We start from the raw sequence: 25,647 nt of genomic DNA, 5'->3' as shown, positions 1-25,647 counted from the left end.
AACCATGTACATCTGCAGTGAGACTCTCACACACAATGTATTTCACATAAACAAGATACCAGATCATAACTGCATTTCACAGAGTATCAATACCTACATCACTCGCTTCTGTCCTGTTAAAGGATCATCTGATCAGATTTAAAATGAAGAGACTGGAACACAGATTTATTTCTAAAGGGATCAGACAGTGAAGAGCATCAGACAGGATTTTGGTTCTCATACATTTTCAGTGGATTTTCACACATTTACGCTCATCTGCTGCATTTCTATGTGTAATATTTCCCCATAAACGTATGTTAAAATATATTTGGTTAATATGGCTAAATATTCTGAAATACATGTTCGTGTTCAGAATGTATTTCAGTATTTCAGTACTGCAGTGTATTTGACATATATTTCAAATATATAAAAATATATGTCCATATTTTTTCCATATAGGAAGATATCTGTTCTTTTATTATACAGAAAGTTGACAGTAACTTTTCTCTTTGTTTTGATTTGTTTGATTTTACAAAGATCTCCCATAACAAGGCAGATAAATACTATACAATCTATACAATGCAATCTTATGTTATTGATAACTAAATTCCATATTCATAAATGTAAATATTCAAATCTAAAGACCTTATTTGTGAATGATGACAGACAGTATTTGAACTGAAAACATTGACTGGATCCCTAACAGTAAGAAAGCTGTTAAAACACTGAAATTAAATAGATCTTATGATATTGTTGATTATGTTTTTTGATATGTCTGTTTTTGTTTTTCTATTTTGGTTTTATTTCATTGTTGGTGTCTTTTGATTGATTCTTTCTTATCATATTTGCACATCTGCATTTAAAATAATAAAAAAAGAAACACGTCTTTCTCAGAGATCATGTTGGATGTGTAAGCAGGTGTTTGTAACTTTGACTATTAGGTCCAAATATCTATCAAATTCCTCTTCACGCTGTCTGTGAATCATCTGTCAAGTGATCTGCTGCTGTTTTAATCTAAGACGTGATACAACATCGAGCCTGTACTGTATGACATCATCATCTAAAGTGAAAACACACGGCTGTACATTGAAGAAAGGCTTTAAAGGAGAACTCCACAGATTTTTCGAAATTTCTCCATAATGAAGTGGTTAAGATGTAAACAGAGTCGTTCAGAGTGGTTTGGTGTGAAACGCTCCGTTCTAGAGAAACTTAATATACACAACCTCATTTCCAAAAAGTTGGGACGCTGTGCAAAATATACATAAGAACAAAATGCAATGATGTGCAAATTATTTAAACCCTGAGACTGAGAAACTCAGTTGACGACAAAGGGCTGGTAAAGTTGTGTACTGCTAAAAAACACCTGGTGGTTAATTGGCAACAGGTCCGTATTGATTGGGTATAAAAAAGCATCTCAGAGAGGCGGAGTCTTTCAGAAGTAAAGATGAGGAGGGGTTCACCACTCTGTGAAAGACTGATCAAATAGTGCAACAATTCAAGAACTTTTCTAAAAATAGCAAAGAACTTGCTTTTCATTGTCTACGGTACAAAATATCATTAAAAGAGTCAGAGAATCTGGAGAAATCTCTGTATGTAAGCGACAAGACCAAAAACCAGTATTTGCTTGCTGTGATCTTTGGGCCCTCAGACGGCACTGCATAAAAAACAGACATGATTCTGTAGTGGAAATCACTGCATGAGCTCAGAAACACTTCTGAAAACCACTGTCTGTGAAAACAGTTCATCACTGCACAAATACAAGTTAAAACTCTAAAATGCAAAGAAGAAACCAAATATAAACAGGATCCAGAAACACTGCCACCTTCTCTGGGCCTGAGCTCATTTAAAATGGACTGAGGGGAAGTGGAAAAGTGTCCTGTGTTCTGATGAATCAACATTTGAAATTCTTTTTGGAAATCATGGACACTGTGTCCTCCGGGCTTAAGACCAGTCAGCTTGTTATCAGTGCACAGTTCAAAAGCCAGTATTCATGATGGTATAGAGGAGAATTAGTGTACATGGTGTGAGTGACTTGCACATCTATGAAGGCGCCATTAATGCTGAACAATACATGTTTGGGCAACATATCTTGCCATCTAGGCGACGTCTTTTTCAGGGAAGACCTTGATTATTTCAGAAAGACAATGTAAAACCACATTCTGCATGTATTACAACAGCATGGCTCTGTATTAAAAGAGTCCGGGTGCTAAACTGACCTGCCTACAGTCCAGATCTGTCACCACTGATAACACTTTGCGCATTATGAAATGAAAAATACAACAAAGTAGACCCCGAACTGTTGATCAGCTGAAATCCTGTATCAAACAAGAATGGAAAACATTTTACTTTCAAAACTACAGCAGTGTCTCCTCAGTTCCCAAACCCTTACAGAGTGTTGTTAAAAGAAGAGGTGATGAAACACAGTGGTAAACAGGCCCCCGTCCCAACACTTTTGGAACGTGTTGTTGGCATCAAATTCAGTATAGACATATATTTTTTAACATTTGATATGCTGCATTTGTAGTATTTCCTTTTAGAAATATGGTTTACATGATTTGCATATCATACCACTGGAAATGGGGATATACACACACACACACACACACACTCACACACACACACACACACACACACACAAATGCTGTAAACCCTGATGAGTGTGTCAGTATTTGCTACACATATTAAACCTCTATTGACCGTGATGTGCAAGCAGTCAGGAATGGTCACTCTACTGGACACTGTGGCGTTGGAAATAACTGACTGCATGCAGATTCAAGGTAAAGTCCTTTAAAAGAAAAAGAAAAACATGAATCTCTAGAAAAAAGTACAGACTGCTCTGTCAGAATGTAGACGTTTTTGTTAAGGTATTTTTTGGAGGCTTTAAAATGAGAAAAATACAGTCGGTGTTGGTGAATTACGTGATGACAGTTTTCAAATATGTTAATCCTATTTAAACAGTATGGAAAGTTCCACTGACTGTGGAAACAAATAGAAAACAGTTTCAGATAAAAACAGGCTATGTATAGTTTTGATTCAAGAAAAAAAAACTGAAGGTTAACTCAACATGTGCTTAGACACATACAAAAGTTTGGGTACCCCTTGTAAAATTGCATATTTTTGTTGATTTATGACAGCAAAACAAGTAAACACAACCTCTTGAAATGTTCAGGCACAGTCACTTTATACTTGAATAACCTAAAACAGAACAAAGTGAAATAGGATTTTCAGCAGGTGAAAAAGTGTGTAAACTCTTTCAGTTCAGTGTTGAGACTGCATTCAAATTCAAAGGGTATCTTGCATCATTTGTACACTGTAAAAGGGAACATGGTATCAATAGACTACATAACAAATAAGACCAAGAACACAACAAAAGACTTTCTGTGGAGAAGAGTGGAAAAGTTTATTCTGAAAGCTGCAGTTAGTAACTTTCTTCTTAGTGTTAGTCTTAGTAACTTTCTTCTTAACATTTGTCTTATGACCCTTCATAAGTTTTTTCTTAGGAAAGCTTTGATGTTGAGCTGCTGCTTGATGTTCGTCTCTGCTAGGGGAACATGAGAGGTGTTCAGGCTACAGTGTGGTTTTGATGCAGCACACAGGTGAGAAAAGCTGAAGGTCAGTTTTGCGGTTGGAAAATGTTCAGACCAAGATGTGCAACACTACACCTGCCAATATATATATATATATACATACATACATATGTATACACCCACATACTGTATAGTTATAAGTGATGTGGTATTTATATATAGTGGCAGTTCAGGTTCACATATCTGTTCACATATGTTTGTGTATGTATCTATATTTGTATATTTGTAAATGTATTTATACATTTTCCAGATTGCAGGTTGCAGCAGCACTTGAACTACATGAAAGATGGGGTTTAGGGGAAACCAGCTGCACTGATCTACTCTCAGTTCACTTGATCTTAGTGACACGTGATGCTAAACGTAATGCTAAATGTAGTTGGAGGAGTTTCTCTAAAGATGGAGGCCTGTTCAAAAAAACATAGGGGTGGAGACCTGCAGGGTTTCCATGTTAAGGAAAATGACTTATCTTTTAACTCTGCAGGAAATAGCACCCCCTGTCAAATTCAATGTGTTTTCTAACTATAAATAAATTAACACTTCATCCACAGACAAAAAACAAACAAACAAACAAAACCTTTGCACATTTTCATACACAGTTACTGTTCATTTAGTGAATTTAACATAATGAGAGAAAAAAACATAAACCATAGACTGTCCAAATGTTTTGGCACATTTAATATTTTGGTTCTTTTTTTTTACAACTTGTTAAAGAAATAAATAGACATTGTGCACTAAAAGTAGCAGAAAAATTGCATAATTACATTCGTGCTCTTTGAACTTCTTTTAACCTAGAAAATCAACAAAGTCAAGGGTGTCTAAACTCAGTATGGTGGTGCAGTGGGTAGCGCTGTTGCCTCACAGCAGGAAGGTTCAATTCCCGGGTGACTAACCAGGGTCTGGTATGTGAAGTTTGCATGTCCTGTGTGTTCTGTTGGACTGTGTCCAGGCCAACTGGAGATTATAATCGTTTCCTGCCCAATGAGTGCTGGGTTAGACTCCAGCAGCCCCGTGTATTAATGTCTCAAAAGCGGAAGAGAGAATAATCTGCCTTAGTCACTTCCTCAATTGCTACAGAGTTCTCGGTATGCAAAAAAGAACTGCCTGACTAAACAATAAATATATCATGATTAAAGAACAAGGTGTAGGTCCGCACTAAACATGGATAAATACTTCTGGGGGCTGTTTCTGGTGTTGGCTATTTCTGGTGGCTAATGTTCATCTGACATCATCAGGTGAGTCTGATCTCAGTTAGAAATGATCTGAGCTGCTATCTTGTGCAGATTCTGAAGAAGCTGTATGTGAAATTACACTGTGTGATATTTGATGACGATGCTTACTTATGCAGTTTATTGAGTAATTCTACAATGATATTAATATTTCATATTTAGAATTGTGATCATAAAAGTGTTCTGAAGTGTTCAGAATATTAGAAAAAGACTTCATATTACAAATAAGACTTCAAGACTTTGTAGCACTGATCAAAAGATGTCTGTGGTGTACAACTGTGTTGTACACTAAGCTGTACAGTAAAGTGAATGTTTAGGAGAAGTGAGTGTTAAAGTAAATAGAAAGTCTGAGCTCCATCTGTCCAGCAGATGATGATAGACAAATGGATAGATAGAAACAGTGATACAGTGAGGACAGATGTGAGTATGAGATTTGTATAAGCAGCACTGTGTAGAATTACAAACTCATACTGTGTGTTGTTCTTTATCTTCTCTTTAATTAAACGTTTGCACATAGACAAAAATGTGCTCCTCAGTCAAATTCCATGTGTTGTGGATTTCTAAGTGTAAATAAGATAACACATGGTGACGCAGTGGGTAACGCTGTCGCCTCACAGGAAGGACTGGGTTTTGTTTTGGTTTAAACCAAAGTCACTTCCGCTTGCTCATTTTAGTGTTGCCTGAAAGAAAAATGAATATATCACGCTAAAAACAAAAAGGCGTTCGTCTACACTGGTTAAACATGAATAAATTCATCGGTTGGCTGTTTGTAATGGTCAACATTCATCTGGCATCATCAGGTGAGTCCGATCTCAGTTAAAAATGATTCAATCTGCTGCTTTGTGCCGTCATGCACTCAGTACAGTTGATAAACTATCGAGTGAAGTTTGATGACGATGCTTAATCCTGTAGTTTACTGTGTAATTAAATAATATTTAATATTTCTTATGCACATATTACTCACAAACCTTCTTATATATACACTGAAATGGGATTGAGTTGAATTGCTTTAAAATAAGATGGTCTCCCTTTAACCTCTGATTATGTAAATGAAAGTGACACATTCGCTGCCTCATATCTCCCCTATAGGCTCCGCTCATGTTGTCTATTTGAATAATATTCATGAATAAACAGAGCTGTATTGACGATGTTTTTGCTCCAAAGCTCAAGATGTGATGCAATTCAAATTATTAGTTGTAGCTTAGCGTTACATTAGTTCGATAGATAGATAGCTAGATAGATAGATAGATAGATAGATAGATAGATAGACAGACAGACAAATGGATAGATAGACAGATTGACTAATGGATAGACAGATAGCTAGATAGCAAGATAGCTAGATAGCAAGATAGATAGATAGATAGATAGATAGATAGATAGATAGATAGATAGACAGACAGATTGACAAATGATAGATAGAAAGATAGACAAATGGATAGATAGATTGACTAATGGATAGACAGATAGCTAGATAGCAAGATAGCTAGATAGCTAGATAGCAAGATAGATAGATAGATAGATAGATAGATAGATAGACAGATTGACAAATGATAGATAGAAAGATAGACAAATGGATAGATAGATTGACTAATGGATAGACAGATAGCTAGATAGCAAGATAGATAGATAGCAAGATAGATAGATAGATAGATAGATAGATAGATAGATAGATGCATAGATAGACAGATTGACAAATGATAGATAGATAGATAGGTAGATAGATAGATAGATAGATAGATAGATAGATAGATAGATAGACAAATGGATAGATGGATGGATGGATGGATGGATAGACAGAAAGAGAAATTGATATACAGACAGACAAATTGATAGATAGATAGGATTATTGATGGTGTAAAGATTTGAGTTTTGACATTTTAGGCAATCATGAGGTTTACAGTGTGCTGCCTTTCAGGCATCTTTGCTGACTTCCAGCTTTGGTGACATCTTCAGTTCTTTCAATCCTCATAATATACTTTCATTATATTGTTATATAAATGAAAAGCATCAACAAACTATTGCAAATTTTTGATAACTTTCTTGAAAGGTTAAAGTCCAAATTTGAAAAAAGTCATTATTTTGGTTACTAAGTGAAATTTTTAAGGAATAAGCATTTGTTTGGGATGCTACTCAAACATTTTGGGAAAATGTGATTATTTTGTGACACTAAGTCAATGTTTTGTGAAAATAACAAATTATTTTGAGATAGTAAATATTTTGAGAAAATAAATCCTTATTTTGAAATAGCCAAACTTATAACATATATAACGTAACATATTGCTGCCAGAAACTGAGAAAATAAAAACTCCTCTACATCAACCTGGAGGAAATGAGGTTCTGTAGAATACACTGACTATTGAAAATGTCTAGACAGTGCACACTGTAAACTGCTGCAGTATCTGTTTTGCTACTAGAAACTGCTGTAGCGGAAAAATTCAGGAGAACTTTTTTATACTCTGGACGACCACTTTTTACTGTAATTTCACACTGAAACCTCTTTATGTAACTGTGGTACTGTGTACATCAACATCTTCCTTAAAACAGACAGAATGCATTTTGTTGCACTATATACATGTGTATACATATAATTACAGTAAACAATGAAACTGACTGTGCAGTGACGTCAATACTTCTTTTTATCTTTACAGACTCACACTCTCTGCAGTACCTTTATATAACAATCACACCAGGACTACATTTCCCAGAGTTCATTTCAGTGGGTCTGGTGGATGGAGAGCAGTTTGTTTACTATGACAGTAAGATCACAAAGAAGATCCCAAAGACAGAGTGGATTGAGAAGAATGAGGGGAAAGATTACTGGAATGAAGAGACACAGACCAGTCAGGATCATCAGCACAAGTTCAGACGTGACGTGACGACTCTAATGAAGCTCTTCAACCAGACTGAAGGTTTGTCTACTGATGATTGAAGGAGTGTGTAGAACAAGTGTAGAGTGTGTTGAAGTGATGTAGTTGAAAGAGTGCGTAGAACAGCACAGAGTGTTACTGAATTGTGTGGTGTACTAATTTTGAGTATTGATGTACTAATTTTGAGGCTGTTATAGCAAAAAGAAAAAAAGTGCAGTTATCATTAAGGGTCACGCAAACTACAACTGAAGAGAAGTGCACTCATTACACTCAAAGCTTCTAGTCTATTTTTGTTGCTTGCTGTGAGCTACCTGCAGCTAGGAACGCTTACAAAATAACCTCTTTTGACCCTTTTGATTGGCTATTCCTCTGTAATGCAACAGGGATCATGAGATTGAGCAACAGTGATGAGAGTAAAGAGCTAATATACTAATGTAGCTGATAACACAGAACATTTTTATGTGAGACATGCACTGAACTGAACTAAATATTAATGAAATTGTCCTCAACTCCATGACACGATAAATATCACAAGTGTCACAATACAGTGACAAAACACACCAGATGTACAACAGACATTTTTGGTCAAAGTTTACCTTTTTTTTCTAAAAACAATAGTATAAACAAACAAACAAGGAAATATATAAAATTAGGGAGAATGATAATGATGTTTTTGGTTTTGATGGTTGGTTAAAATTTTAAAGGTAAGTTAGAGCCAAGGATGTGGTCAGAGCACAGATAAGCAGAAGAGTGAACTTTCTGTAGTTTTAATTACAGATGCAGTAGCCTGTGAGGCAGCAGACAGTATTTGGCTGCATATGTGAGTGTGAGAGACGCTGTGGCTGTAAATTAAAAAAAGTGAACAATAAAATAACTAACACTAATGTGTGCCACAGATCACATTCAGCTCAGTAACATCGTCTGTTTAGTTTTAACAGCTCCACAACATGAAACAGCTCTAATTTCTAATCACAACAGGCTACAAACTTAAAACTCACTACAACAGTAAACTAAATCATGTCTGTGAAAGTGAAACCATTTCCAAAAAAGTTGGGACGCTGTGCAGAATGTAAATGAAATAAGATGCAATGATGTGCAAATCATGTTTACCATGTTTTTAAAGAAAAATACTACAAAGACAACAAATCAAATGTTGAAACTGAGAAATTTTACTGTTTTTTGAAAATTATATGCACATTTTGAATTTGATGCCAACAACATGTTCCAAAAATAGTTGGGACGGGGGCCTGTTTACCACTGCGTTTCATCACCTCTTCTTTAACAACACTCTGTAAGTGTTTGGGAGCTGAAGAGACACTGCTGGAGTTTTGAAAGTGATATGTTTTCCTGCTTTTGTTTCATACAGGATTTCAGCTGATCAACTGTTTCGGGTCTCCTTTATCATATTTTTCATTTCATTATGCACAAAATGTTTTCAGGGTGACAGGTCTGGACTCCAGGCAGGCCAGTTTAGTGCCCGGACTCTTTTACTATGGAGCAATGCTGTTATATTACATGCAGAATGTGGTTTGACTCTGTCTTGCTGAAATAATCAAGGCTTTCTCTGAAAAAGACGTTGTCTGAGTGGCCGCATGAAACATGTATATATCATTCAGCATTAATGGTGCCTTCACAGATGAGCACGTCACCCATGCCATGTGCAGCAATGCCCCCCTATACCATCATAAATACTGGCTTTTCAACTGTGCACTGATAACAAGCTGACTGGTCTTTAGCCTGGAGGATGCAGTGTCCATGATTTCCAAAAACAATTTCAAATTTTAATTTTGTTGGACCACAGGACACTTTTCCACTTCACCTCAGTCCATTCTAAATGAGCTCCTGCCCAGAGAAGGCGGTGGAGTTTTGAGATCCTGTTTATATATGATTTCTTCTTTGCATTTTAGAGTTTTAACTTGCATTTGTGGATGCAGTGATGAACTGTTTTCACAGACAGTGGTTTTCAGAAGTGTTTCTGAGCTTCTACAGTGATTTCCACTACAGAATCATGTCTGTTTTTAATGCAGTGAGATGCTCTTTTGGACTCAGTCACGTAACTGACCTGTTGTCAATCAACAACCAGATTTTTTTTTAGCGTTACACAACTTTACCAGCCTTTTGTTGCCCCCGTTCCAACTTTTTTGGAACGTGTTGTGGGCATCAAATTCAAAATGGGCAAATATTTTTCAAAAAACAATATAATTTCTCAGTTTCAACATTTGATATGTTGTCTTTGTACTATTTTCAGTGAAATATAGGGAAAACATGATTTGCACATCATTGCATTTTGTTTTTTATTTACATTTTGTATCCCAAATGTTTTGGAAATGGGGTTGTATCTTGAATACGCAGCTAACAAAGATACTGGCCTTGACAGCAGTTACAAATGATACTAACTTCATTCAATCAACAACAGATGATAAACTAACAATTTAACTTCACTCCAAGTTTGGTTTCTCCTAAACATGTCATGTACAGAAAGGAACCAGTGTAAAAATGTTGTCCAACATGGCTTTTTATACAAATTGCTATATAAATATCCACATGTTGGATAATATAAAATGACTTCACTCAAGTTTTAAATGTATAAAATCAAATTTATGTATTGATACAGCCGTCACTGTAATATGTACTGAGAGGGCCTGAGAGTTTTTGTGATTGTATTTTTTGCATTTTGTAGTTGATGAGTGTGTGTATATGTGCGTGTGTGTCTGCAGGAGTTCACACACTGCAGCAGATATACGGCTGTGAGCTGGATGAAGATGGTACTATTAGAGGATTCTGGCTGTACGGTTATGATGGAAAAGACTACATCAGCTTTGATCTGAACACTGAAACCTGGACTGCCACTAATGCTATAGCTGTTATTACCAAAAGGAGGTGGGAGAGTGAAGATGAAGCTCTTCATGTTGAAGCCTACCTGCAGAATGAATGCACTGCATGGTTACAGAAGTATGTGGGTTACAGCAGATCCAGTCTGGAGAGGAAAGGTACAGTGATCTGATCTGTTACTGTAACTGTTCAGTCTCACTGTTTCACCCTCATCACTGAAAACCTGCTGATCATTTACTCACTGATTACTCACCAGAACATGGAGGAGAAACTTCCATCCACTGCACACTTAAGGTCGTCACACACCGGACACAACGTCTTGCATCACCCAGCTTCCACAAATTTGAAACCATTGTTTCAACGGAGGTGTGCACACTGACAGCGACTCCATTTCTACATTAAATTAAAGCCATATTGAAACATCAGAAGGCCACAACAGATCATATGTTGCCTAGAATTTACACAGAGGAAGGAAGTCAGCCTTGATACACCTGTTACTAATTAATTAACCTGTTACATTAATACAGGAAATAGTCTGATATAGTGAATACCGTAGACTCTCTTGCATATTCAAATAAAGAATCAGGGATGGGGGAGGAGCTAAGTAGCGCACTACTTTTTGTAGTTAGCTACAGATTTTTGTATCTAATAGCTGTAGCCACTACAGTTTTATGAAATGTAGCTAAAAACTGTAATGCCTGCAATTTTTGTGTAGCTATAGCGATAATTTTCGCTACAATTTCGCTACAGACTTCAGACAAAACACGCAAAATCTGAACCACAGAACGCAGCCGTTAACTGGGCTGGTGTTGACTGCAATCCTGACTGTGCCACAAAACAGGCATGCGCTGATCACCCCTTACAAGCAGGATTAGCTCAGGGGTCACAACCAAAATGTTAACAAGAGCCATTTTATCCTTTCAACAAAAATGAAACCACCTTGGGAGCAACTACCATGTTATATTTACCATCTTGGCTGTAATTATGTCTCAGTATGTGCTAATGAGCTATTTCAGGCTAAAAATATAATATAAACACAAACGCAGACTTACTTTGCTCTGCTTTAACCTTTAGCTCAACTGTAGCCACTTTTTTCGCATCTCAGGAAACTTTTCTGAAAAGGTTTCTTGTAAAATGTCTCTCAACATTACATTTTTTGCGAGGCTGAAGTCGCTTCTCATTCACCAGCTTCTTGTTCTAATTGTCCCGTTGCAACCTAAATGGTGCCTGAGGTGCCAGATTGTACTGCTGCGCCATTTAAGGTGGAACAGGAAAGAAGCTGGCAAAAGAGGAACTGGCAGCTTCACAGCGTTTTAGTGTTTGACAGTTTCTCATTGCAGATCAAACATATCAGGAAACCAGCTGGAGTGATTATAAAGTCCATTCATGTCCAAATTATCAGTGTTCGTATTTAGTCTCTTTGCCTTTTTGTGAGCTACTAGCTCAGCGAGACTGTGTTGCTATGGTGACCAGCAGTCTGTGCACCAACCTTCAGGGTTAAAGAGTGAATTAGCAGTTCAACATTAACTCCTGTCTTAGAACTGTGTTAGAACTGTGTGTTATAACGATCAGCAGAGCTTTGTTTTACAGCAAAGGAGGATTGTTTTTTTACCTAAAAATCTAGTTCTGCTGTGGAGCCGTGTTGCCCTGGCTTAGCTAAAGTGGAAAAAACCATAATAGACTATTACTAACAGTACTGCGCAGAGTCAGGGTCACTGATGAGAATTTGAGGCTAAAGTGTTGCTGAAGTTTAATGTTAATGAAGTTTTAAGACTCTGAATGTCGTGTCTGTATATCTTGCTGAAATGTTTAAATTGGAGCAGTTTTATTTCAACAGTTGACAGTTCTTCACACAAAGTTGTTTGGAGTGTATTCGGTTATTTTTGTTGATTTTTGGTAAGAAAAACCTGGAATGATTAACTTTGCCTTTAGTCTAAATTTTTGTTGGATATCAGGTCTTTGGTTGTGGAAGTTTGATTGTTGTTTACACTTAAACCCACTTTTTTGTGATTTTTTTTGTATATTTGCAGCTTTTCAGTTGTGTTTCTTTCTGGCTCATCATTAAATGCAGTGTCTTGTTCACACTTTCAGTTGGGCTTGTTTCGTGTGTCAGGTGGAGATTCACAAACGTTCTGACAGTCTCGCTTTAAAAGTAGCTAAAAAGTAGCCACTACTTTTCAAAAACTGGCTAAAAAGTAGCCACTACTTTTCAAAAGTAGCCACTACTTTTCAAAAAATAGCTAAAAAGTAGCCACTACCTTTTCTGGAAAAGTAGCTAAATTGTAGCAGCTACAAATTTTGGGAAAGTAGCTACAAAGAAGCTAACTACTAATTTTTCAGTAGTTATCCCAGCCCTGGAAAGAATGCACAAACAACACTGTCACTGCAGTGAAAGAAACCTTCATTGTTCTGCTCATTATTGCATCATTTTAATAAACTAAAGTGAACATTTCTCATCTTAATATACCTCTCTCTCTCTCTCTCTCTCTCTCTCTCTCTCTCTCTCTGTCTCTCTCTCTCTCCAGTCTCTCCTGAGGTGTCTCTGTTCCAGAAGGACTCTTCTTCTGCAGTGGTGTGTCATGCTACAGGTTTCTTCCCCAAAGCAGTGATGATCTCCTGGCAGAAGAATGGAGAGGATCTGCATGAGGACGTGGAGCTCAGAGAGACGCTACCCAACCAGGATGGAACCTTCCAGAAGAGGAGCGTTCTGACTGTCTCACCTGAGGAGCTGAACAGGAATCAGTACAGCTGTGTTGTTCAGCATGGTGGACTGGAGGAGGAGATGGTGCTGCCTGTGACTGATCGCAGAGTCCTGAGAGGTAGGAGAATCTGATTCTAAATGGAATTAAAAGCTAACTATCAGTCAGCTACCAGTGTTTAATCACACGGACTATACAGTATATTTCAGCTTTAAAATCACTGATATGGTCAGTAATTGTGCTCTTACACTAATCTCTTCAGGTGGATCTGTGGGTGTCACTGTTGGCTCAGTCGTGGGTGGTCTTCTTCTCCTTGTCATCGTTGTTATTTGAGTGTTTGTGTGGAAGAAGACGGGACATCCAGTAAGGCAGATGTCTTGCTGGACAGAATGAATCTAGAACTTTGTAGATTCTTTCTCCAGGATCTATTCGTTATAATCATGCTATAACACTAAACTGAACATTTTTAAAACTGACTGACTGTTATTCACTATGAATGTGTTATTGAGGATGTGTTCAGTGTTGCTGACCTTCTGAAGCTCTTTATATCACATTTTCATTTACAGTTCATATGTGTAGCAGTTCATTTACAGTGTTCATGCTGTTAATTTTGTATCTTACATTTACCTTTAGGCATCCAGTCTGTGTCAGGAAAAACCTGTGATGATAAGTGAGTATTTGTCATACTTTTACCATATTAACAAGTAATAAAGTTATACAGCTTAATCCTCTTTATGAGTCCCTGAGCGTTAATGCTGAATATTTTACGTTTTATAGTCTCTGAGGAAGAATCATCATCCAACAACTTGAACATACTTGAACAACAACATGAAGATTTGTGCAGTACTGTATTTTAAATATCCTGCCTTCAGCCCAATGACCGCTGAGATAGGCTCCAGTTCCCCCTGTGACCCAGAAGGATACGTAGCTTAGACGATGTGTGTGTATGTGTGCGTTTATGTTGTATTTGATTCAGATGATGTTGATGCCTCTACTTGCCGTAACGCACTAGGGCTCAGTTCATACTGACTATGTGCTTATGTGAGAGCATTTCATTACAGCAGAGCAAAGCATTTTCATTTTTCCTCCCATTGATTTCTATAAAGCCAAACGAACAGCTAAAGAAAGCTGATATGAATCAAGTCATGTTCTGTGAAGAATATACCAGGTTAAGTCATTTGCACCCTCACAGTGGCCGTGCTCTGATCTTGTGCCTTAATTTTGCATTTGCACTATGATCATGAATCCTTTGTGTGACATAAGGGAACCTGATCAGAAGGAAATAATATCCTGAGACAACGTTAATGAGCTTCCTGCTGTAAAGAGTAAAGGCTGTAGGGCCTCTTATTTTTGCCATGTTGTGGTTATATTTATTTAGCCAGTTGTTCATTACATGAAGTTACTGTGATCTATTGAGAGAGCACTATAAAGACTGTTTTCCATTGAATATTTTGAGTAGTACTTTATTTATCTGCTGCACTCCACACATAGATGGGAATTGCTTCTTGCTCTTCACAATCCAAGAAGCTGAGACATCACTGTGTGATGAGGCAAATGTGTTACCCATCACCAAGGGCTGTGTGTGTGTGTGTGTGTGTGTGTTTGTAATACTTACCTGAACGCCTACCTGTAATACTCACCTGTTGTCTGTTTCCTAACACCAGCAGCAAATGGGAGGCAGAGCAGACGGAGCTCACTCATGAGCGTGCCGGAGGGCCCACGGCTAGCTCATGAGAGGGGTGATGTCTCTACCTAGGGCACAGAAGACAGAGTGAGACAGGCTAGTAAATGTGCGCACCATATGAAATATCTTACCGGTAATGTTATACATTAGGGCCTTGTGATGTGAAAGTATTATTTTATTTACCCTTGTTTTTAACCACTCTTGCTTCAGCTCAGGTGATGCAGGGGTGGGGCTAACCCTATAAGAGGTAGGGGAAAGGTTTAGTAAGGGGTTAGCTCGAGGTTACTCACCTCAGACTGCGAGGAGACTGAGGAGAAGGGAGTAAGAGCCAAGCTAGAAAGAGTATAGTCCTGTGGCCTTGCGGCCTAAGACTACTTATACTTACCTGTACTGATCGAGTCAGGTCAACATTTTAACCTCCATTTACTTTGTGTTTGTACAGTTTTTCTTTTGTGTGTTTCACCGTGTAAATAAATCTTACTGATTGCAAAGAATCGTCCAGAGTCGTCACATCTTCAGCCTGCAACTACATTCCACTACCCGGTGACTTCGAGGGTTCACCTGTATATACAGTGGGCTCTGCCTGACCTTTGCTGATATTATAGGCTTGTTCAAATTCTGACTGACAGGATGGTCAGCAGGTGTGTTTGTGTAAGAAACCTGCATTTAGCTGACGCTCTTTTCTGAAGCCGCCTACAGTTTTAAACATGTAACAGAGGTAGATGAATGTAGCATCTCCCCCCAATGACTTTTAACTGATGTAGTGTGATGTGCTTGGCCAAGCAGGAGATTGAACCCAGGCTGCTCAGTGGAGGGCAGTATTAGCCACTATACTACACCAACCATGTAACCCATTCAAACAAACCCTTTTAAAGTCCAGTTCTCTCCATTTACTGAAACAACCTGTTCATTTAGTTCACACTTCATTTATAGGTCATTTATATATGATATTACTACAACTGATCTGACTTTGTTTATGCTTGACAAGGTACAGGTATGGATTAACCCTCACTACACACGTACTTTATCCTAATTTTACTAAAAAGCAGTAATATAAAATCTGTGTTTTCTTATTTAATTGTGGAAAAGGGTCTTTTACTTTGAAAGAACAAATACTTCATGACATCACATGACCAGGAATTCTTATTATGATGTTGTTATTACCATACATTCCAAATACCAACTGAAATTGTATTAATTTCCAGTATTTGTAAATATTGGGTCATAAATTTCAGTAAGTATAAGTTGGATTTGTTTGTTCTTTTTTTCAATAAAAGGATAAAAGGATGCTTTTAGAGAAATTTAATTTTTTGGTGCTTTTTTTTAGATTTTATGGTATGATTTCACATTGTTGCCAAATGGCAACAATTTACCAAGTAATCCACTAAATTTTTAGAAATATTTATCATGTTTAATTAATGATTCATGCAGCAGAGGGTGAAGATAATATTTGCTATTAATATAATAATTAGCAGTAAATGACTGCTTTTTATAACTCTTATTCTTGTGCCATTGGCTGCCACACAACCCCAAAGCATAATAGACTGACCCCAGTCCATTTTGTATTTTAAAGAAAATTGTTAAATTGTGCTTTTTTATACTGATTAGTCACCTTTGTGATTCTTCATCATATCAAACCGATGGATATCAAGCTGTAACAGCCTCTCTGATGAGATGCTTCCTCAAACTCCTCAGGTCTTGTTTACAGTATTCACTTATTTATCATTATCCTGAAAGCTATTTTAAAATGTGTACACATCAGGACCGGACTGGTGTCTGTATTTATGATATAAAAACAAATCATTCATGTGTAACTTATTGTATAAGATGTAGATGAAGCAATATAGAATAAGGGCATGCAGATTCTGATAGACTGTAGATGTTCAGAATCTGCAGTAGTTTATCACATTTGTTGTTGTTTATGGCTGGTGCAGTAATGAGGGGAATCAGTCTGAAATGAAAGACCCTCAGACACCTTCACTTCTTCTACCTCACAACAGAGCTCTGTGTGATCAGTTCATACACAAGTGGCTTTATTGGTCGCGTCTTATAAGAAGATCTACTGAAACTACAGGACAGTCTTTAACGTTCAGCTCGTCATGGCTGTGTACATGGAAATTGACTCAACATGGACTGGTTACAGCTAAAGACCTCACTGCTGTTATCTGCTGTTTTCAGACTGTTTTAGGACCCAAGTCACTTGTGTATAAATGTAAATGCCTCTAATATAAATTACATGCTGTTGCTAAGAGAGGTATTAGTATAGGGTTGAGCTCTTTTGAGGACACTTGCTGCTTATCTTTCACTCTTCTTTGTGGTGGGTCACCATTGATGGTCAGTGGTGTGTGTCAGCATGTAAATAGCTCAGAGGTGTTTTTCACAAAGCAGGATTTCTTGGTAACCTGATGTCATGACCGGTCTAGGGTAGGCCGCAACATGAAAGCGTCTCCCACAACTTCCCATGACCAACTCGCCAGAACAATCACACTCAAACTGCAGCTACATGAAGGGAAGAAGGAGGAGCCTCAAGGAAGCTGTTCACCAGGCTTATAAGCTCTTGCCCTTATCTCAGTACAGCCAATCAGTGCATGCCATTGCACTGCCATCAGCAGCAACACCTGAAGGTTATTATAGACAGGAGAGCAAGAAGCTGAAGAAAGCGGGAGCTTACACATAAGAGAAGAGAGAAAAAAAAGCATTTAAACAATATGTCGTTGGACGTAACACCTGAAAACATAAGCCAAAAGACAAACCTGTACATTAGCAGAAGATTCCTATTGGACCTCAACTTTTGGCTTAACTTAACCAGCTTACTGAGAAAATCCTGCTTTGTGAAATGCCCACCAGTTCACTGTAGGATTGTTTTGGAACATCCTCTCCCAGACTGTTTTAACCTACCTGTAAAACGTGTGACTTGTACTGTTTTACTTAACGTGAGGATCTACACGTCAACAACACTCGCAGGAATACAGAAATGTGGATTGTCGTGTCTTGAAAAAAACTAAAAGCGAGTAAAAACACTGCTTATAACAGAAAATACAAATTAAAAATAGGTCAACACTTTGTTGATTCTCCAGTGATGTTATTCTTAAAGTCGTCTCACATTTCCTCAGTCTCATCATCCATCTCTTCTCCTCTCTAATGTACACTTTGTTTATAATTTTATTTCACAGATGCTTTGCAATGCAAATTATTCATCAAAACTCTTATAACCTAAAAAACTCCAAACAATATTTAAATATAAAAGGATCTTGTTAAAACAAACAAACTCCATCATTGATTATTTTATGAGAAACTTTGGGTTTCAGTATACATTTTTCACTCCAGGCTCCGGTTGGACTCTTCATGAGTCATGTAATATAGTTTCTCAACAGCTGGGCCCTCTAGTGGTTATCAGGCCTGTATTGGGTGGGAGCAAGTGGTCGGATCATGGTATTGTGAGGCCTTAGCAGCCCCTCAAATAAATTAGTCAATCAATCAATCAATACACAATAAAAACCTGACACATAGTGATTATTCTGATGTAACACACTTCATTCATGTGAAGTCAGTGTACACCACTGTACTATGGACATTTGAAGCAACATTTAAGGAAACTGCTTTCACTAGACATCAATTTAAGTCCTATTTTGCATTTCATTGTATTCTGAAATAAAGATTAAGGGTCTGAACACCAGAGAGAGACGTTTAAAAGCTATAAACAAATAGTTTCTTTACTAATTCTTATTATTTTTAATGAAATTCTGGTGTGTGGTTGGACACTAATGGACGAACTGATTTAATCTTCAAGCTATTAAAGAAATCAAAAGAAATGTAAAAGAAGGTGTGTTTGTGTTGTAAATAAACTGAGTGTTGGTGGTCAGATGAGGTCAGATTGTGCTGAGTGGAGATGCTTCACACTGACTCTGTTTGATACAGTTGAAGACATTCATACGCACTGAAGAAACAGAAGAAGTCTGTCCTCAGATAAAGTCTGGTTATCACTCTTATAAAATAATAGACTGATAAAGTGTAAGTGTGTCTTTCTCTGCTCAGTATAAAGTCTGTAAACTCCCTGGTGCTGTTTGACACTCTGTGGGCGAAACAGGCTTTAACCTGTGTGTGTGTGTGTGTGTGTGTGTGGTGTGTGTGTGTGTGTGAGTGTGTGTGTGTGTGAGTGTTCAGAGGGAGATGGAAAGTCCCTGCGGTTCCAGAAGAGATACAGAAATGCTTCTGGTTTGTTGAGACATAGAAAAGCTTCCTCTGCTGAGTCTCTCTCTGTATCTCTCTCTCTCTCTCTCTCTCTCTCTCTCTCTCTCTCTCTTTAGTAATGTAATAATACAGAGCTGTAGCTCTGTGTTTGAGTGGCTCTGGAGTTTGAGGAGTGGGTGAAAGCCCTCCTGAATAAACCCTAGATGAGATGTGAGATATGGCACGTGCTTCATTTCCCCTCCGGAAGTCAGAACAGGCGACGCCCCTCTTTGTGAGAAAACTCATACAGTCATGGTGCAAATGTGACCCTGATACCTTACTAACAAAACCTGAGACCTGTTTTATTTCAGACTGTTATACTCAGTTAATCAGTTAATCAGCTCGACAGGGTCTGTTTTTAATGGCAGGAATAAAAACTCAACCAGTGAAAAATGGACGGAAAAGCCATCCGACATATAAACTCAGTGCTGAAAGGCCGCCTGGTGGCTACACAACATTCTATTTTATGGAAAACAGTTATGGGAGCTCATTGCAGAGCTTTTTTCAAATTTAAATGCAATTTTTTTAAAATGCTGATTAAAAACCGCTGCTATTGACATTTTAACAGGTTGAAGAGAATTCTGTCCAAAGTCATTTCCTGTTGCTTTGTGCAGAAGTGATTCTTGATCGACTAGGAGAGCTTGTGGCTACACAAGCAGCAATGTTAGTGACTGTGTCTGTGTTTACATGCAAAGATTTTTGCCAATCTAATTGAATACATTCTGTTTATACATTAAGACTGATGTGTTTATATTCTCACTCTACTCAACAATCTGATGGTAAATCTCGGTTTACATGCTCACTACAAGCTTTCCGATGCAAAACTATGCGCATGAGTAGAAAACCGCTTAGTGTAGATGTTACCATGACAGCGAGCATCACGTGAGTCCAGTCAGAGTGAGATGATCAGCAGTGAGCAGCGCTTGTGTTTTTAACTGCTTTAAAATGATGTCAGACTCTCCTTCTCCTGTCCTTATTAAAGAAGGCCGAGAGGAAGACGTCGTGTTCTGAGACACATAAGCTGGACGTCCGTCCCACCGCCGTCTTTTAAAGATCAGAGCATAAACTTCGTCTCCTCTGCAGACCAGTTTCTGCTCCGCCATGCTAAGCTTTCCGATAGGGAATGTAATCAGATACAGACGTTTACACAACTAGTATTCTTTTTTAATGGATCATTTACAGGATTAAAACCCACCTCAGTCAATGGAATGAAAATTGTATCCTGAATGGCCTCAATTGGACTAGACTATTCAGACTGAGGTGTTTACATGGACGTATCCTGTTCCAATTGAGCTATTAGTCAGATTGGATTATGAGGCTGCATGTAGACATGGCTATTATGACTGGGTTTTGGGAGAAGCTCGCAGGACTTTTAAAAAATAAAAATTATAATAAAAATAAAAATATAATAGTTTGCTGTCATTTTAAAATATTTTAAATTATTATTTTAATTAATGCTTTAAATTGAGTGATAGCAAATTTGTCCAGCAAGACTGTTAGTCTGGCAGTGACTCTAGTGTTCCTCTAAGCAAGAGATATAAAACACTCAAGCCTCTCAAAAAGGTTTCAGATATAAGGTCAAAAGTTGCAAAAGTTTGATTTTGTTGGTGTCAATAAGGTAAGACATCCTCCAGAGAACACACTTAAATGTGGCATATTTCTGAAATTTTAAAACAAACTGAACATATTTACTTCATGGCCTTGTTGAAGCAGGTCAGGTTATTCTGTACACAGTTCACAGTTATGAGCTCTCACACACTCACGTTTCTGTGCACCTGACACATTCTGTCACACCTACATCTGTCCCCTCAACACAACGTCTGACCACCAGCTAACTGTTGCAGCACTAAAACCAGGCCATTGCAGTCATGTGCAAAAGTTTGTGCGCTCCTCATCAAATCCCACATTGTTGTTGATTTTCTGAGTGTAAATAAGTGAACACATTTTCTACAGAGACACTTCAGCACAGTTTAACACACAGTTACCTTTAAATAACTGATTTAACTGTGAGTAAATGTTTTACATGAAATGGACAAAAGAGAATCAGTACATTGTGGTGAATTATTGAATTGTACTGAAAACCTCAAATAAACTGCACTGAAATGCTTCAATTTACTTCTATCAGCACTAGAACTTTTCATTGAAGTAAAATGTCTATATAGTGTGTATACTATAAAGACTGTATATAGATATATAGAGTATATATTAACTCTACTCTGTTTGACTGAATGGTAATGTGTGGCATGATTGAATTACGTTCATACAATGACTTTAATTGAGTATACATTTAAATTATAAATGATTCCCCTCAAGTTTAAACATGTTGCTCATTTGTTCCAAAGTTGTTAGTTGTGATGTTACGTCACATCTAGAAATTCTACTCAGTTCAAGTTCTCTTATTAGGACTATAAACAGAAACTGTGGATCATTTGTTGATCATTTGTGCATGAAGGCAACATGTGTGAACTCTCAGTGCAGATGAGGTGTGTGTTAGTGTGTTAGTGTGAATGTGTGTCTCTTTGTTGCTGCACATCTCACTTTCCAACCGCAGAACTGACCATCAGCTATGATCACCTGCTCGCTGTGTTTAATCCACTAAAGCAGTTGTCCAAAACAGTCTCCAAACAGAGATCACTCAGCAAGAGTTCTCACACACTTTGGCCGCTTTTCCACTATCGAGCCAAATGGCTCTCAGGGCCATACCGGACTGTTCTGTGCTGGTCTGGACTCGTGAGAACGGTCACAGTTTCTTTTTCCAGCTGTTGTACCGCTAAAGAACCAGGAAATACCCAAGAAAACTACTGCTGCTAAAACTGCTAACAGGCTAATAGCCACGCACACCACCCACCACTAAACATGTTTGATTCCATCTGTCATTCCAACTCCGGGCTCTCAGTGTGCTCTCATCTTCTTTATCCTCTAAACAGGTGTTATTTGAGCATCTGGTACTGAAACAGCTTGTACTGTGGTGGATTTCACCAGTAGCTGGATAACTAGCTACATTAGCATTAGCATCACTCAGCACACGTAGCAGGCTACACCTTAAAGTCCCTCTAACAACAGCCGCTCAGCGTCGCTTCCTCAGATTTGAGTCGTTATCATCTAAAATTGTGTCAGTAAAGTTTTTGTCAGAATCGAACCTGTTCTGTAGTTAGCAGAGCTGACACCATGCTAGCTAAGCTAACACTGACCAGTTACTCTCTCCTTGTTATCAGCGTCATCTAATATTAAGAATTTGTGGTTAGATTGAAGCTTTGATGTTTATTGAATGGTGGGTTTAAAATCCTGCTTTCATTTATGTGGCGTTCGTGTGCGCGAGTTTTCATGTTTGAAATATCGCAGCAGGATGCTGACATAAACATAGAACCACTGAATAGCTATGTCGTTACGTCATCCCATGGAATGGTTCTGTGGCCCTGAGTATGGTTTGCTAACCATGCTGAAAAAACTGGGCTGAGCCTGGCTTTTAAGGGTTCCATATCGAACTGTGTCCATGTGGAAACACCACTGGAAACAGTGAGCATGGTTACCGGCCATGCTCAGAACCGTTCAGCCCTGCAGTGGTAAAGAGGACTTTGACTATCACAGTTTCTGTGCCCTCTTCTGTTCCAGCATGACTGCCCCAGTGCACATAGAAGGGTCCATAGAGGATGGGTTTCACATGACATCAGATCGCCCTCACATGACTCTCCACCAGTCTGCTTCATCTGACCGCTGATTCACCTCACCTGTTCCTTGTTTCATGTGACCTATTAGTTTAGTTTATAAGCCTGGGCTTGTTTCACAGAGCCTTACTGAGCCTTCCTGTCAGTTTGTGTGCTTGTCCATGTATGACCCTTACCTTGTTTCATTGACTTTGAACTGGTTGACCTTCATTTTGTATACACCTTTTGTTAAAGACCTATTTTACTTCAATGTGGTCTGCAAGCATCTGAATTCTGAAGACTGACAGAATACTTTGCCATCATGCAGACCCAGGGCCAGCTCCTGGGACAACACCACCAGCTTCTCGTCAGATTTACTCCATCAATTGGTGAGTTAAAATTACAGCAGGTCAAGCAACAGTCTCAAATGGCTCAGCTTATCACTGCTGTTAAAGATCTGTCTAACCAGATTCAATATCTGACTGGTAACACTCACCAGTCTACCACAAAGTAGAGGCTTTTAATTGGCCTGTCCCCATATCTGTAGAAGAACGTCAGAGATTTCTAGGTTTTGCAAACTTTTATTGAACGTTCATTAGTTCCATCGCCGCTCCCCTTACTGCTCTTTATAAAGGGGGCCCTAAGAAGTTAGTTTGGAGTCCCAGTGCAGAGGAAGCGTTCAATGCACTCGACAGTCTTCACTAATGCCCCCATTCTCAGACACCCAGACCCATTGTTGCCTTTTGTTGTAGAGGTAGATGTATCAGAATCAGGAGTTGGTGCAGTTTTGTCCCAGCATAGCGTGGACCCCCCTAAACTTCATCCCATAGCTGTTTTCTCACACAAGCTCTCACCTCTAGTTCCAGGTAAGTTTGGTGTGGAAGAACTTTATGTGGGCCATTCAAGCCTTGATCTTAACCCCACTGAACGCAGTACTAACTGAAAAATGGTTTTGCAGTTCTCAGTAACAGCCTATGGTGTTCCCCTTGCCTTCTGTTCCCGAAACCTGACACAACATACAGATTTTGCCCTGACAGAAATTAGTTTGTCTCTCTTCCCACAGACACACTACAAAATCTTGTGGAAAGTTTCCCAGAAGAGTGGAAGCTGTTAGAGCTGCAAAGGGGGACCAACTCCATATTAATGCCTATGGATTTAGAATGGGATTCAATATAAATAAATAAATATAAATTAAATAAATTTTGCACTAAAATTGCAAAAGATTTTTTTTTTCTCTACAGGGAAGGTGTTCCACTTATTTTTGCTTAGAAAATCCCTTTTTTGGTACTATATAGAACCCTGTGCTGGATATTGGCCCTTTGTTACCAGCCCCCCTGACACTTTGTGTGTGTGTGTGTGGGTGGGCATCTGCGTGGCTGTGTTTGTATGTTTGCATGGTGTCTAACCGCAAACTGCCCGCCTGCTTTTCTTTTCACAAGAAATGCTGCATCAAAGCCACACGAACAGTTTTATCACTTCAGTTTCTACAACAGCTGCTTTTTCACAGTGAACAAACTGAAGAAATACTTTTGGTATTAAATGTTCAGTCAGAGTCTTTTGTTGAACATCCTTTTATTAGGAGACAGGCCAAATCATGGTTAGTAACAAGTGAATCAGGCAAGGAATCAAGAAGAGGACTACAAAGTGTACACAAACGGCAATGCAATGAGGAAGCCTCCTTCCGACCAGGCCGCCTTTTTTTAAAATAATCTTAATTTCAGTTTCTGTCAAATCCGTTCATATAAATAGGACATTGGGTTGTACATAAGAATTTTTCGTGCCATCTTAAAATGATTGCTCTAATGCTTTTCTTAAGAACAAACAATGTATAAGCCCAGCAGGATTAAAAAGTGACAGTGCTGCAGTTTTACAGGGCTACACTGGTTCATCAGTTCAGTCTAAAACTTATTGTGGTAACAAGCAATTTGACTGGTTTCAATCAACTCAATGCAGTAAGAAATTAGAAGTTAGCTCAAATTAACATAATAAAGTAACTGATTACACAGCTTTTCTTGAGGCAACTCGGCTTGAGGACACATTCAACTTTTTAGTTTAGTCAAAAGTTCTCTTAATACTCTAGGTCTGCATCTCAGTTAAGTAAACAGTATTATATTATATTATATTCTGACAATATATAATTGTCTCCATCACACAATCTCATCAGGTATTTTGTCCTCTTGGGCTTCCTCGGGTTCAAACTCCCCTGATGTCGGGATCAATCATTAGGCAAGGCAAGGCAAGTTTATTTAAATAGCAGATTTCATACACTGCTGTCATTCAGAAAATACACAGTTGTTTAAATAAACTAAGGTAAAGGAGAATAGAAATTAGAAATGTGATTAAAGTGTGGTTAAAACAATAGATTTAAAAGGGAAAATCATTAAGTAGATCTCAAGCAGATCTGAGTATTATCTGCATAGCTATGGTAAGATAGCCTATAGCCCACAGTATCTGGCCAAGAGACCAATTGAATAAAATTGAATAAAAGTGGCCCAAGAATTGAACCTTGGAGTACACCACAGGTCACTGGCGCTCTCTCAGAAACATTATTTTCTATTTCCACAAAGTAGTCCCTTCCTTGCAGGTATGAACTCAACACCCAACCCAGTTCTGAAGTCTATCTATGAGAATTTTATCATCAATGGTGTCAAAGGCAGCGCTGAGATCGAGCAGTGATAGAACAGATGTTTTTCCATTGTCTGTATTTAAATGAATGTCAATAAGTTTAATTAGAGCTGTTTCGGTACTATGATTAGGCTGAAAACCTGACTGAAATTTTCTAGACAGCTATTTAAGGACAGAAAACCAGTAAGTTGCTTAAAGACAATTTTCTCAATGTTTATTCCAATGAAAGGTAGATTTGAAATTGCTTCTAACTTTCTTTTTTTATAAGAGAGAC

General features: G+C 38.1%; 1 protein-coding gene across 1 annotated transcript; it reads left to right on the top strand.

Annotated features, from left to right (window-relative positions):
- Positions 1 to 2,680: 2,680 nt before the first annotated feature.
- On the top strand, positions 2,681 to 13,538 carry LOC118802205 (H-2 class I histocompatibility antigen, Q9 alpha chain-like). The gene is made up of 6 exons (XM_036562692.1): positions 2,681 to 2,756; positions 3,525 to 3,575; positions 7,441 to 7,701; positions 10,377 to 10,649; positions 13,017 to 13,310; positions 13,453 to 13,538. Exons 1-6 carry the CDS (start codon positions 2,681 to 2,683, stop codon positions 13,521 to 13,523), a joined length of 1,026 nt encoding a protein of 341 aa, XP_036418585.1. The 3' UTR covers positions 13,524 to 13,538.
- Positions 13,539 to 25,647: the final 12,109 nt, after the last annotated feature.

The sequence above is a fragment of the Colossoma macropomum genome, unplaced genomic scaffold, assembly GCF_904425465.1.
Source record: "Colossoma macropomum unplaced genomic scaffold, Colossoma_macropomum, whole genome shotgun sequence".
NCBI classification, from domain to species: domain Eukaryota; kingdom Metazoa; phylum Chordata; class Actinopteri; order Characiformes; family Serrasalmidae; genus Colossoma; species Colossoma macropomum.
This window is presented reverse-complemented; position numbering and strand designations above follow the sequence as displayed.